Here is a 12477-nt window from a genome sequence, read left to right as displayed (position 1 = left end):
ATATTTGATAGGCATTTTTCGTATTGGTCCCGTAAAGAAAAGGCAAGGGGGCAAAGGGGATGAGAGAGCAAGATATGATAAGAGATATCGTGGTCCAATATCTGATCAGCTTATTGATATATATGAATTTAATTGAAAAGATATCATCGCCTTTCAATTAATGGCGTTAGGCACAAAATGCTCCATCAGTGGGGGCCAGCTCTATCATATATAAACACACATATATATTGGGCTAAAATATAGCTACTAGCTTTCGTAAGTGGGTACGTAACAATAATTAAGGCGGGCAACTATAGTCTATAGATATATTTCCGCATCCACTTAACCCTACGACAAAATTGTACAAAGTCTACAAATTAAATACAGAGATGTAAAAGGATGCGCATGACCGTGTCATGGGAAATAGTTTTTTATAACATTTAACTTTAATAAAAGTAAAAATAACGGATAAAAAGGGTGTTTCGTGATAATATACGTTTTCGCTTAATAATTAAGAGATTTTAAATTTGATATTCGTAATAATTTTTATTTTATTATATCAGACTCATGAATTTTTCTTAAATAACTCACAAAAAAAAAATAGTGCCTACAGAACAAAATTCCCCTAAAAATAAAGAGTAGTGCGGTCTTTCGCTCGCATGAGTAAATTTTTTTGGTCATTTCGCTCTTCTGAACGATGTCCAAAAAAATTGAAAATATGAAACGCACTCTATTGGTTTCTCCGCAAAATTTGTGTCGGCAGCAGAGTAATTTCTGATAAGCTAGCTAATATATAATTGATATTCCGAGATAAATTATATGTATACATTATACATATATATCGTAGACCCTAGCGGCTAGCATTACTACTAGTCAATATAAATTTAGAAAATAAACATTACGAGAAGCAATTCGTGCATATAGAAGCTGTTTGACTCATTCATTAAATTATTGTTTTCCCGATTTTTCTATAAAATGAATTTTAATAATAACACAGGGTAATTAATTCTTATTAAAGTAAAGTATGGTCCAGAAGAGAACTATAAAAAAGTACGTCTTATAATCAGAGGCTAAACTTAATGAACAAGATAAAGTAATTGATTTAATGGTATCTTGTTTGTTTATGGAGTATAATTTACTCCACTTTAATTTTTCTTCAATTCAACAATATAATTATTATTTTTTTATTTTTAAAATATAATAATAAATTTTCTCGCTTGTTTTTTCTTACCATTATTACAATTAATTTTTTAATACTAAATTTTCTCAATTATTTATTATTTTTTTCAGAATTTAACAATACAATCATTACTTTTTTTATCTTTTTAAAATTTAATTATAAATTTTCACATATACCTTTTCTAAGTCACCTTGCAATTATTGATTACTTAAACCCTTTTGAAAACAGCTTCCCTTACTTGTCATTTATCCGCTTTTTCTTTATATTTCTTTTTAATTAATCAAATGCTTAATTTATTAAGAAAGCAAGAGCGGGAAAGAGGAAAGATTCGGTCAATAGCCTTGACTGGGATATGGGTATTGGAAACTAAGCGAGGGATGCAAAACTCAAACAAAAAATTTGTCTATAAAACAGCTTAACTATCCAACACACAGCTCAAATCTCTCAAACATATTATATGCATTTGTCAATGTAATTTAAGTAATCAAATTTTTTTCGGAAAGTCAGGAAAATTACTATATAATTAATTGGGCGGAGAGGGTAACTAAGAAAAAGGGGAAAAGACATATTTTTGGGTGATTGATGGATTAGGATAATAAAGAACATCTAATCTATATGTGTAGTTTTGTACCTAGCTAACCCAATATGTAACGTCGCCATCAACATCACACGTGGAAAATGATGTTGCAGACGAAGATAGGTACGTGATGATAACCAACTTGTGATGAATTATTGTAGCCAAATTGTCTCATATCTGTCTTGGGGCCATGGATTATTATCGTCATCATCTGCATTCGGTTTCTGAACAAAAACATTTCTCATGAAATAGAAAAGAGGAAGAGAAATCCATATCGCATACTCATAGAAGCTTATTTTATTTTATTTTATTTTATTGGTAGTTTAGACAGGGCGAGGCCCAGTTACTAGAAAAATAATAAAAGAACAGTTTAGAAAATGCAAAGGTAAGGTATAAAAACTCCAACTATATCATTGAATAACAACACTCCAAGCACCGTCGGTGGACGATGTATACTCACGGAATCCCATAGGAATTATCAAGTGCTTCTCGCACAATCTAATATGCACACGAATTTCTTTCACAGTTGGTGTGGACGATCTCGATTCTCCAACTCCTGGCTACCAGCTCATGTAGGGGATGTACAAGGCATGGCCAAGTTTGGAGCCATGGATCCTGACTAAGTATAAGGCGACGGGTTACATCCAAGTCCAACTCAAGAATGAGATGACGATAAACCACGAATTCTTGTCCCAAACGACCGCCACCCCATGCTACCACAGCAGTGGATATATCAATATTCTGCGCAAAATCAAAAATCCACTGCCCACTGTTATCCCGAAGTAAACCACCGGTTATATATCGTAATAGAAGTTACTTTTACACGTTATGACATTTCGAAACAAATCCAATTCAGGTGGGTGTAATCGAGACAAACAATTGTACTGATTAAAAATATTTACTTGCAATAAAGAGATTAAAAACACATCGTGATCAGAAACGGGGAGGAGAAGATCTTTACACATGATTATGAGCTCTCTCTCTCTCTCTCTGCAAACAAAAATTATGATGATTCTTTAATGAATTTCACTCCGTCAGCGAAAAAATCTTTAATGATCTTATCTCACGTTGACATGATGATGAGAAAGAATCAATAAAAATTCTTTAATGAAAGATAAATATAGCAATTATTCGAGTGATTAGTACTAATTTTGACATTTCATATAATTTAATTGATACTTTCTCATTGGCCAGGTAGATTCACCAAATAACTTCTCCTCTCAGCAAACCAACCTACAAAAAGATACGAGGGTGATATTGTTTTGAATCAAGGAAGTTTATGAGCACAGTAATGGAATAAGGAAAAAAAAAAAAGGAAACGATTACAATAGTAAGTTTTATTGATAAGAATTGATTCTATAATCTCTTAATTTAAAAAAATGTATGCCAATACATTATATCTGACTTATCATGCTCAATTCCTATTTTAGATGCAATATCCAATGAAAAACATCATTTCTGTGAAAATACTTCCGCCCTCAAGAATTATTCGATGGCGGGCTTCTCCTCTACTAAACATGAGGTTCCCGATCTGATGATTATGGGAGCAGGGTTTTTCCTCGGGACCATAGAAGCTCGATAAAATATTCAGTAAGTATTATACAGTGACGTAATTATATAAAATTCAATCGACAATCAATATACGTGAAGGTAGAAGAGAAACTTTATAGGCTATAATTATATTTTTTGCACGTGTAAATTATTAATTGATTTTTATAAAATCACGTCACTTTGTAATACGCTCGAATCGAATATGGGGAATCTAAGGGAAGTTGGCCGCATGGAAGATTTATGTCCTCTTGTGTTGGGCAGACGAACGAATTAGGGGCAAGTGCCAAGTGGTCAGGAGTCAAACTGAAGGTCAACCACGGGACACGAGGCATCAGGCACACGTGTGTACAGTAATCAGTACAAAGATTTCAGAGAATGCCATTTCCGATGTTAAAGAAGCAATCCGCACGGACACTCAGTAAGTTGTCAGATCCCGCACGTGCGAGACATGACATTTATCGGTCCAATTTTCCCCCTCCCAACATTAATGTCACGTGCATTAAAATTAATCTTCTGCACTTGCAATATTAACCTATTTACGGCTCCACGGCCTTTCGCGATTGATAATACACTTTGTTGTTCGATTGATCGGCTCCATCTAAATAATTTTTCAGGCAAGAGTTTGGTGGCTTGTCGTCTCCGAATTATTTGCTCGTCCTTGCGAGGGCCAGCGCCGTGTACCAATGTACGCGGGTCGGTCCATGTTAGCGTCACGCATTCTCAAATTGTGCTGGAAGAAGAAACTCCTCCACTTATCTTTGGCCATTTGTGTACTGAGTTATCATTTTGGATATTAATTTCATTTCCTTTTTCAAGAGGGACAAAATTAATGAACTTTTTCTAATGTGCATTTGCTACGGGTGATGTCTTCGAGTGGATTGATGATTTGTTCTATCTACCAAAAAGGAAGAAAGAGTGCAATTAGTACTTATCGATTTCACACGTGTGGCGACGTTCATAAATATATAATTTTTTTTTTGTGCGTAGTCCTATTTATTTGATTACCTGAGCAGTTGTTTGCCCAGGTGAATCAACCAAAATATTAGGCTTTTGTAATTTTGGTTCGGGCGTTTTCCCTTATATTTGGATTTTGTGGTGGAACGAATCCTCTCATTACCCTTTGAAGTGGGGGGTGGGGGGGGAGGAGACTGAGCAGTCGGGAGTTGTCTCATTTGGACTATGTTTTTCTTCAGAAATCTTAATAAATGATTCAAACACACTAATTATGATAAAAATCTTTAGTAGATCTCATCATATTCCATCAAGTAATTGCATCCCACTGTTTGGTGGGAACTCCCATCATATGATCCCCGCACCGACATGAATCAACCCGTTACCCTTTGATCATTTATTTCGTACTGCTATCATGACATTGCATGTCTTGGCCGAATTTATCGGAGAAAAATAACTACGGTATACAGATTTTTTGGGAAACGCATGTCGCATACTCACTCGAACTGTTATTCTAAAACTATAAAACAAGAGAACTGTTTATGTCTCGAAAGTTGCGAGTTTATGTCTGAAAATCTCAAATTTACACATCGATGGATCAATCACAGGAGGAAATGTCACCTGTCTTTCTCCCTGGCTGAGGTGAAGGATTGGATTGATTGACATTTGTCCCCCTCATTTTCCTCCTATAAGCTTCAATTATGTTCTTGCTTTGTCGTTAATCAAGTGGGCATCGTACAAAATTGTTCATTCCTTCAAACCAAAATCGATTTCCCACGCACTGAAAGCCCAAATCTGGACCCATTGACAATTGAAAGTGAGTGATTAAAGAAAATTTTAGGGTTCGGTTATTTTTGGAGAATATTTTAATTTTTTTAGGAAAACTTTCTAAAAAATAGAGAAGTACAAAAATATGTACAAAAACATAAAATTGAAATGGTTTTTCTAGAAAAAAAAATATTTTTCTTTTTTCAGTAAAAAAAATATTTTTAACTATTTAAATTTGTACAGAGATTAGAAAAGTTCTTCTTTTAGTTTTCTAATTTTCCAGTGGCCAATTCTTTCATTTTTAAATTTTAATTTTAATTTGTGACTTTCCTTCCTTATTTATTAAACATCATTTATTTCCATGAGATTTGTGCCCCAATACTATATTAGTAATTGATTTACTATGAACCGCGATTTTTTAACTTTTATATTATTCAATGGAAAAATAAATTTAGAAAAATGAGAATTAATTCTCTAAAAGTAAATAGATCCTTAGATTCTGAAAACCAGACTGCTTAGAGATAATTCGAGATCACTGGATGAAAATTTCAGATCTCGGAATGGGGATGCATTCCTATATAAAAAGGGTTTCTTTTTAGGGTTTTTTTTCCCCTAAGTTTTCTTTTAAAGAGGTAACCCAAAACCTTAATTGCTTAAAACGGTCCCGAGGCCTCGTGGATGGTCCGGCTACGGGACCGTAGCTAGAGGGGAAGATTGTTAAAATGTCCTCCAAAAGCCCATAATTTAACTGCCGATGATGGATTATCTTTTTTGATTGGGAGAGTTTACTTTCTTGCCCATTTGCTTGGTAAAGTGGAACACACCTACTCAAGTACATAGCTGGGTGTTTTGGTATTAAGGGAACACAAACCCCTTTCCAACTACTTATTTTTAATTAAGTGGGCAATGACTACAAATGTTTTTTCTTTGGTGATCATTCATTTTCATTAATTAAGCAGTACTCAATAGGGTCAACTCAATTATAGGTGAAGAAATGAGACCTAACCGTGATTATATATTCCTAGTGAAGTTGGGGTTTTCATTTTTCAATTTTTTTAATCATATATATATCTTCAAAAATAACAAAAATAAAAAGAATTTCCAAAAAAAAAAAGCTAATGCGAAGATGAAGTTAGTTATACTTATGCGATGATAGTGGCGATCATATGGAGTGATTTCATTAATCGTTGAGAACAATGACATTTATTGCAAATTCTATGCATGTATGTATTTACTCCAATATAACTAAATCTACACGGTGAATTTTCAAAATTATTTCAGTCAGTTCATGACAAGAAGATCAAATAACAAATAAAAAATTAAAATATAATGATATTCACGATACTTACTTAGTTAATTACAATTAGGATTACGCATATTTTATAATTTATTTTGTCAAACTTTATTAATATAAGTCAAGGAAAAATTTCCCCTGGGGTTAATTAGATCTTTTAAGGTACTGTTCTAATTAATTAATTATTTATTTATTGGTCATCTTGGCTATAACATTGGAGGAGGATGATCATGGGGTTGGAAGTTTGTCGTCCACATAAGCGTGTCCCTCGCGCCATGTGGCCGTCGCTGTCTTGCTTTTTCCTGCGGCATGTTTCCACACGGCCTACGTACGTCTCCCAAAAGCCAAGGGAAACTCTATCCTATATTCCCATATTTTTACGGCATGATCATTGAATGGCCACAGTTCAATTTGCTCATGAGTTATTACGGAGGGAAGATTAGATTTGGTGGTTGGAATTGAAAAACAAGTAATTGAGCTGCTAAAACTTGTGCTTTTTTTTTTTTGCTGGAAATGCTAAAACTTGTACTTCATTGTTGACAATTGGATCAGACTTAATTAAATTTTCCATCTCATACATAACGTTTCACATATATTAGTTGTCCGCTCCGCACCGAACCAGGCGCTCACCCAATTCGAGCCCGAAGCAATGAAGGACCCTGAACCCAACACCCTCAATAGCAAACCTCACGAGGGTCCATGAGCTCGCATCCGAGGCCCATAACCAGGCGTTCAAGGGATTCAAGTCCCATTCCTATAGGGGTCAAGACCCCAACACATAAGGGTGTGCATGGATACAGGTTATATCCGAAATCGGTTAGAACCTACCGGTTGTAGTAGGTTATGGATAATAATTTAAAGAACCGGTAAAAATATGTTCCGATTTCAACATATACGGTATCCACAGAACTGGTACCCTGTAACCTATAATTTTTTGAAAAAAATTATTTTATATTTACATAATCCTCTATATGCGATGTAATTATAGAATTTTAATGAGAGTTTATTTGTTTTGTCTACTAAAGAGGGTTACATCATTCTTCTTTGGGCAAATAGCTATGTAATCTTTTAGTTGGTTATTTACTTTGTCTACTATATAATTCTAAAGAGAGCTATATATTCATTTTGTTCTATGGATGGATGGATGTGATCCGATTAATCTAAATCGATATTTATATGTTTTTGCGTGATTGTGAATGAGATCTTTTCAATTTTAATTATTTATTTCATTTATTGTGTTTGAAGAGAAAAAATGAAAGAAAAATTTACAGGTTCCAATATGATATCCGGAACCCATACTATAATTCACGTTCCAAGTAGGTTTTGGTTCCAAAATCTTAAAACCTGTCCAATACGAGATATGATTCGGGTACCGTAAAAAAAAAAAAGGTTTTCGGACCCGCTTACTCCTACCAACACCCCACCCTCCACCACATACTCCCAGCTAGGGGAGCGACAAACCTCTGGGCCCGTAACTTGGAAGTGGACATCGGGCGTCGGCCCAAATAGTGTCCCAAGCAGATGGCCCGTTTGGGTTTCATTGGGTCCAAACCTCCAAATGATGACAACAGCCCAAATAAGGCCCATGTAGTTTTACGCTCAATGCAACAAAAGTTCAATTCATCCCTTAGCCTATGGTCCAATGACAGGAAGACATACCCCTGTGAATTCTCTACAAATGCCAACGGCCTTAGCTGAATTTGGTAAGTTTACCGTTTCCGACACAAAGTTTACTCTGGTTTGACGGAGGACTGACTTAAGCGTCGGAGAGGGTTTCCTCGAGATCAATCCCGACCCAAACTGATACTTTCCTTTGTTGATTCAGGTAAACCAAACAGTGGCACAAAGCACGGGAGACTAGTGAGACAATTTTAAGTGTTTTTATAATCCGAGAACGAAGATTCTGTGGCTCGGGTTTTGAGAAGACTCCAAACTCTTGATTCTTTTTTCGTATCAAGACTGCTGCTTGATAAATCTCAGTGATAGATCACCTGTAGTTCTGACTTCGACTTGATGGACCAATGTGGTAGATGTCGTGATCGGGATCAACACGGGCACCGTCTGAATCATAAAGAAAATGGAGTCATTACTTAATGGAATATGAATTCACATGCATTCTCATCCTGTAGATTAACGAACTTCCATGCTTATTCTATAAGATGCATAAATCTTCAGGACATTCATCTGCTCGATGCAGCCAGAGGACATATGGATTACAAGAGATTGGAGCTCGTCAAGTCGAGAAACCACATAGCGGTCTTGCCGGGCAGTTTGCTCATATAATCTCTAGCTTGCTGCTCTCAGCTACTGTGGCCAAATTACCGGTCTCAAGGTTATTCGATCTCGTAGAGTTTGTTAAATACCGAGGGACTTTTGACCGGATCTTCGTCTTGCTTTGGCTCAGCATCTGTCAATGGGCTTTTGCAGGAGCTAGCGGCCCATGGATCCTTGTGACTTGCCGAGGAGCCGGCTCAGTGATTATGGGCCGCGCTCGTGGTCCAGTTCTCATGGGCCGTGGCTAAGTGGTTGGAACAGAAAATAGAACAGTGCATTGCATTTACTGTAAAGGGGGCCCACAGAATAAGGTAAAGACGCGATCAACCATCCAACCAAGCCTTCCCTGGATAAGGAGAGATAAGCCCCAAAAGCATTCACATCCATCGAATGAAATTATTCCGAAAATAAAAAAGAAAAAAGGAAATTCACTTCTTTCTTTCTTTATTTTTTTTTTGGTCGAAATTTCTCCTATTCAGTCAACCAAACTACCACTCCACGTACATTCATTTGATGAAGAAAATGCCAATTCGTCCCCATGGTTCCCAAACCATCCTTTTCGGTCCTCATAGTTTTTTTCCACCTTAATAAAGAGAAATATCTAAAACTTCACATGACTAATCATCACAGCTCACGTAAACATCTTGTTAGCTTACAGGATATGATAGTATGATTGCACAAGTCGTGCAAAGAAAATCGTGGATAATTTATGTAAACACTAATTGATGACAGTGAAATCACAATAACATATAAAAATGTATGTACAAATTCGTTCAAATAATATCCATTTATATATTTTTTGGTGATTGGGAAGCTAACGGTGTGCGTGTTTAAATTCTATAGTTGCATGACCAACTCTATAGACATTACTTCCGTAGTAATGATGCGTGGAGGTAGAAGGTTCACGAGTCGTGAACTTCTTTTCCTGAAGAAAAAGTGATGATTGGGGAATAAGTATCGACTAACTCTATACCAACAATCGATTTTTTATATATTTACGTGACTGTTATTTAACTGATTCAAATGAAATTTATCTGAAACTAGTCTCCAATTTGATATTACTATTTGATTCCATAGATAGTCACTTGATTCTCCATGTAGCATGCAATTGTTATTTGACTAATCCAAAAAAAGGTCAGTTATATTAAAGAGGGCACATCGCAGTGCCTCACGCATTCGCTACTATACAAGATGCTTCAAGTTCGATATTCGATGGGATTATTCATATCCCTTCATTAGTTATTAGAATTTATATTTCATTGTATTTGACTCATAAATTTTCCTTATAATCGGAAAAAAAAGGATTGTTGTTCGAGGCAAATCTCCAATGAGGTACAAAGTATTTTGGAGTTTTTCATAAAATCCAAAACTTTGGGGACGGAGTCACAATGTACCAAAAAAGAAAGGCCCCAACTACCTATTTTTCTTTTCTCCTTCGTTCACTTGGTTGTATAAAACAAGTCCAGCATTGGTTTGCCTGCACTCCCCCCTGCTCCACCACTGAGATACTGTTCGTAACGACCCGAGAATGGCCACAACCACCGCCGCAGCAACTGCCTCACACTTCTTCGGGACCCGCCTCCGCGGCCCGACGCCCAGAACCGGGCGGTTCCAGGCCCGGTTCGGATTCGGGAAAAAGAAATCACCGCCACCAGCTAAGGCTCCACCCAAGAAGAAGGCGGCGGACTCAGGGCGGCTCGTGTGGTTCCCGGGAGTGGAGCCGCCGGAGTGGCTGGATGGGACAATGGTGGGGGACCGTGGGTTCGACCCGTTGGGGTTGGGTAAGCCGGCGGAGTACCTGCAGTTCGACTACGACGGGCTGGACCAGAACCTAGCCAAGAACGTGGCAGGCGACGTGATCGGGATCAGGACAGAGCAGAACGATGTGAAGCCGACACCATTCCAGCCGTACAACGAGGTGTTCGGCCTGCAGCGGTTCAGGGAGTGCGAGGTGATCCACGGCCGCTGGGCTATGCTCGGCACCCTCGGCGCCATCGCTGTCGAGGCCCTCACGGGCGTCGCGTGGCAAGACGCTGGAAAGGTTAGTGGGCTCGCGGTATTTTCTTGCTATACCATAATGAACTTGCATTATTTTATTGCATTTTCTTATTTATTTATTTATTTATTTATTATTATTATTATTATTTTACTTATTCGATTAATTTCTTATCTAACGGAAAATTAAAATTTTCTTTTACTAAATACCTCAACTGTTTAACACATCCATGAGCTGCCTAATGTGAATGTATAACTGGTCGAGTTTGATCGTTCATTTTGCGTGCCACACGTGTCGAACTGGTGAGTTTAGTTATTCGGGAGATGATGCAATTCATCAAGTTCGAACACATAATGTTTTGTATCATATGAAATACATCCATTAACAAGTCTCAGAGCTCTGGACCTCGCAATTATGTGTATGAAACATTGTGACATTTGCATAGACTATTCTTTTCGAAAGAAAGTGATGTTTTTGTCCATATGACGTGACAAAACAAAAGATATTTTCTCGGCTAACGCTAATCCACCACTTCCCCCTGTAGCCACATAACGCAAGCCTCAAAATTCTTTTATTTTGTCTTTATCATTTATTTATTATGTAAATTAGAAAGTACGGTCACTTTTTTTGGTGGGACTGGTCCCTTCTTCCCTTGTCGGAGAGGGCATCCCAACCTACATCGTGTCCAACTGGCCTCCAGGCGAATTTCAGTGGATGCGATTGCTACTGATGAGCAGAATTGAAAATGACACAGGCAAAAGGACGGACCCGAGACGTTATTCGAATTATCAAACAATGCTGTAAGTGAATGGACTTTACGGATTTGAAGTCTACTGGAAGCACTTTCATGGGCAGGATAATTGAAGTTCAAGCGGGAATTAATATCAGCCAATAGACTAATGACTCTCGTGTGGTACTCCCCACGAGAGAAGATAGATGCTTATTGGGCCTCAGAAAATAAGCCCAGTTTGGCCCATGCACCTCAATGGGCCTGAATTCCTCTTCGGCCCAGAAAACCCATTTTGAGTGTCCGTACTCTGACAGGTTTCGAGATTTGAATGCTTTCTTTTTCTGTCCCATTGTCAGGTGGAACTTGTTGAGGGGTCATCCTACCTAGGCCAACCCCTCCCCTTCTCCTTGACAACATTGATATGGATTGAGGTGATTGTGATCGGGTACATCGAGTTCCAGAGGAATGCGGAGCTCGATCCCGAGAAGAGGCTGTACCCTGGCGGATACTTCGACCCACTTGGTCTGGCCTCTGACCCGGAGAAGAAGGAGAACCTCCAGTTGGCTGAGATCAAGCACTCTCGTCTAGCCATGATTGCCTTCCTCATATTCGCCATCGAGGCCGCTTACACAGGGAAGGGGCCTATCGCCTTCGTCGCCACATTCAACAAATGAGACATGTTTGATCAACCCGTTGATCCTTTCGCATAGTTTTCTATGCATGCTTCTATGTTAATACATGGAGTACCAGTCAGCCCTTTGGAGTGACTTTAATCTGTATTAAATGTATAAGAGATTAAAGGAGGAGATTCTTTCTATGCATGATTCCTATTCCGTTGTATCTAATGGAGCTTGGGGAACTTCCCAATATCCATGCAGTTACCTTGGTCACAAACAATTATATGATGTCATACATTAAGAGTCACTCGTATAACATTGAGGGTCTGATGGTCGTTGTGCATATGGTATTTCACACTCCCGCCGAGACTTCAATTCCATCAGGGTCAGGCCTTAGGATTATTTCTTTGAAGTACCGAGCTTGAATGATCTACATTTAATTCATCCTAGGAGGTGGATTAGTTGAGAAGTGAACAAACTGAATCCAACATTACCTAATGGCAAATCTAGAAAAGAACTATAATAAAACATAGAAAATGTGATGGATGTTCAAAGCTTCT

The 12477-nt window shown here is 37.7% G+C and overlaps 1 protein-coding gene across 1 annotated transcript; it reads left to right on the top strand.

Moving 5' to 3' along the window:
• Window positions 1-10038: 10038 nt before the first annotated feature.
• On the top strand, window positions 10039-12260 carry LOC116194485 (chlorophyll a-b binding protein CP29.3, chloroplastic). The gene is made up of 2 exons (XM_031523291.1): window positions 10039-10615; window positions 11657-12260. Exons 1-2 carry the CDS (start codon window positions 10103-10105, stop codon window positions 11972-11974), a joined length of 831 nt encoding a protein of 276 aa, XP_031379151.1. The 5' UTR covers window positions 10039-10102; the 3' UTR covers window positions 11975-12260.
• Window positions 12261-12477: the final 217 nt, after the last annotated feature.

The sequence above is a fragment of the Punica granatum genome, chromosome 2 (assembly GCF_007655135.1).
Source record: "Punica granatum isolate Tunisia-2019 chromosome 2, ASM765513v2, whole genome shotgun sequence".
Classification (NCBI taxonomy): domain Eukaryota; kingdom Viridiplantae; phylum Streptophyta; class Magnoliopsida; order Myrtales; family Lythraceae; genus Punica; species Punica granatum.
Note: the sequence above shows the minus strand (reverse complement) of the source record. Positions and strands in the feature narration are given on the sequence as shown.